Source organism: Castanea sativa, chromosome 11 (assembly GCF_040712315.1).
Source record: "Castanea sativa cultivar Marrone di Chiusa Pesio chromosome 11, ASM4071231v1".
Taxonomy (NCBI): Eukaryota; Viridiplantae; Streptophyta; class Magnoliopsida; order Fagales; family Fagaceae; genus Castanea; species Castanea sativa.
The window spans coordinates 2374558-2377784 of record NC_134023.1 but is presented as its reverse complement, the minus strand read 5'-3'; the positions used below and the strand labels follow the sequence as shown (position 1 = coordinate 2377784).

At 32.4% G+C, this 3227-nt stretch overlaps 1 protein-coding gene across 1 annotated transcript; it reads left to right on the top strand.

Annotated features, from left to right (window-relative positions):
- Positions 1-486: 486 nt before the first annotated feature.
- On the top strand, positions 487-2034 carry LOC142615614 (organic cation/carnitine transporter 2-like). Its single transcript, XM_075788353.1, has one exon. The coding sequence runs from the start codon at positions 487-489 to the stop codon at positions 2032-2034; it is 1548 nt and encodes a 515-aa protein (XP_075644468.1).
- The last annotated feature ends 1193 nt before the right edge of the window (positions 2035-3227 follow it).

The following is a 3227-nucleotide window of genomic DNA, read 5'->3' as shown; positions in this document are numbered from 1 at the left end:
CTTAAGAATTTAATTATATTTAGCTTGTCCCTCTAGAAGAAATTCTTGGCTCTACCACTATTTATTGTTTTGTTATTTACCATTGATTGGTTGGTTTATTTTCCTCTTGACAAAATAATATCCTATTTGTAATGGTGCGCGCGCGCGCACACATATATATATATATTGTTTTTTTATTTGTTTTGTTGGAACAGAATAATTTATTTGGTTTGTTGTTTAGTGTTTGTGGTGACTTATTTGTTATGACATGCGATGCAATTTATTTTAATTTATTAAGTTGAAAAGTTTTAGTTAATATGAAATATTTGGTTACCTGTTTGGTCATAGCTGTGATATAATTTATTTATTTATTAAATTGAAATATTTTTGGAGTTAAAATGAGTAAAGGAAAATTGACTTATAAATAATATCCAAATGCAGGTTAAATGACACAAGGCCATCAGTACTTGAAGTGATAGATCTACAAGCCAAAGTCATCAAAGCTTTATGGAAATATCAACTACAACCCATAATCTCACGGGGACTAACTCTGCTGACCAAGAGACTCCAGGACTCAACCAAGTCCTTCCTCCCTTGTCTCTAGATGAGACAATTGAACAAATTTTAGGGGGTTTTGGGTGGTCTCAATTCATTCAAGCCATCCTTGTATCAGTCCCAGCTTTATTTGATGCACAACAAACATTTATAAGCATCTTTACTGATGCAGAGCCAAATTGGCGTTGCAACTTCAACACAACATGCAACTCAAACTCCAATATCTGCCAACTCCCAAAAAGTGCTTGGTCTTGGGATGAACCTTCTCATAAGACAATCATATCGGAATGGGGTCTCGAATGTGCTAGTTCATTCATCACAGGACTTCCTGCTTCATCTTTCTTCATAGGCAGCATAGTTGGTGGATTAAGTCTTGCTACACTTGGCGACATCCGTCTTGGTAGGAAGAACTTGCTTTACCTCTCATGCCTAATAATGTGCTTTACCTCGCTTTTCACGGCATTCTCGATTAACATTTGGATGTACTTGACCTTGAGACTTCTAAGCGGGTTTGGCCGTGGATCAATCACAACATGCACTTTGATTTTGTTAACCGAGAGAGTGGGAAAACAGTGGCGTGGACAAATAGGGACAATGACATTTGTCTTGTATTCATTCGGGATATTATGTTTACCAGCTGCGGCCTATTTGAATAGAGGTTCATCATGGAGAATTCTTTATCTCTGTACTTCTATTCCAGCAATCTCATACTGTATCATTACTTATTTCTTTGTGTATGAGTCTCCTAGATGGCTTTTCATGGAAGGACGTGACATAGAAGCCAAAGCAGTATTGAGAAAACTTGCATCTATAGAAGGCAGTAGTTTAGACTTAGACCTATCTAGCATTCATCTTGAGCAAGAAATATCAACAAGTAATCCTAACAAATTGATGAAGGACTTATTTAAGAGAAGATGGGCATTGCGACGGATATTAGCAACTATGGTACTTGGTTTTGGCATTGGATTAGTATACTTTGGCATGTTATTCGGTGTAAGAAATTTAGGTTTCAATCTCTATTTGGGTGTTATGTTTAATGCCTTATTGTTAATACCTACAAATTTAGTAACCTTGTTCTTTATAGCAAGATGGAAAAGGAAAGGTTCATTGTTTGCCTTATGTATAATAAGTGGCATATGCAGCATAATGTGTGTTGTAGTAGGCGGTAGTAGAGAAGGCATACAGATCGGGCTAGAACTAGCTTCTTTCTTCTGCACCTCTTTGGCATTAAATGTGTTGATGATATTCACAATTGAATTGTTTCCAACTACTGTGAGGAACTCGGCTTCAACGTTGGTCAGGCAAGCAATTGTCCTTGGTTCAGTGTTTGATCCGATATTGACTTCAGGAGGGAAGAGAAATGGGTTTTTATCGTTTGGAACTTTCGGATTGACAATATTCTTGTGTAGTTTCATTGTGATCATTTTGCCAGAGACAAAGGGTAAAAATCTTTGTAACACCATGGATGAACAAGAGCGTACGAATAATATAATTGTGTAAGTATTGTCTCAGTAGTATTATTCTTAAAATATTTAATTTTATAATAAAGAAAAAATGTTTCAATATTTTGCTCATTCATTAAAAGATTATAAATTTTATTTTCGAAATTCTGGCTTACTTTTTCGTTGACAGCAAAATGAAGTTATTTTTCCTTATATTTTTCTTCGTCATAAAAATAAAATAAAATTATACCATTATTACAACCAATAGATCTCAATTTGTATATGTGATTCTTTTCTCATTCTCTTTCTATCTCTTTTTCTAACATCTATGATTTCTTAGCTTTTCTCTCCTTTTGATTAAATCCTTTGATAAATGTTCTTTATATTTCCAATTTCAAAAAGTCTTTTAGTATTTGCTTCAATTGCAAGAGAGTGATCACGTGTATGGTTAAAAAACCTATACACTTCAAGAGAAAAAACTTATATTTTTTTTCTTAGTTTTATATTTACTCTCAGTCCTACTCCTAGGTATGTTACTATTCTTTTTTATAATATATATATATATATATTTATTTATTTTATCGATATTACATATAAATATAACGAGTTGTTGTCTTACTAATTTATATAGTACTAGTCGCAAACCCGTGCGATGCATGAGAAACTATTAAAATTTAGAAATAGGAAATTGAGTTAATAATATGCATATTATAGACATTTTACAATGTAGCATATAAAAAAATGAATGATCATAATAAAATAAAATACTTGATATATGTGCTTATGCTGTCAATAATTCGCTGTAGGTGCATAGTTACTGAAATCTACAAAGTAATTCACAATTCTCAAAAGCTATACAAAACTAATACCTTTTGAACACATACATATTATACAACTAAGTCTTAATTTTCCCATAAACAACCTTTGAAAATATACATTACAGAGATCTACAAAGCAATTCACAATTCTTAAATTAATAAGGCAAAACTCCAAAAAGCTATACAAAACTAATACCTTTTGAACACATACATATTATGCAACCAAGTCTTAATTTTTCCATCAGCAACCTTTGAAGATATAAATGGCAAAGATATAAACAAAGACCATGACATGAGGAGTACACATTGAGCTTCAAATTTGAGCAAACAACCTTTTTAATTTTCTGCCCTTTCATTACTATTGCACTAAAAATATCTATTATTAAAAAGAATAAATAATTAAGCTCATCCCCTAAAAATTGATGGTATGTTA

What these genes read in the sequence shown, in the direction of transcription:
- LOC142615614 (XM_075788353.1), top strand. Translation starts at nt 487, where the DNA reads ATGGAAATATCAACTACAACCCATAATCTCACGGGGACTAACTCTGCT.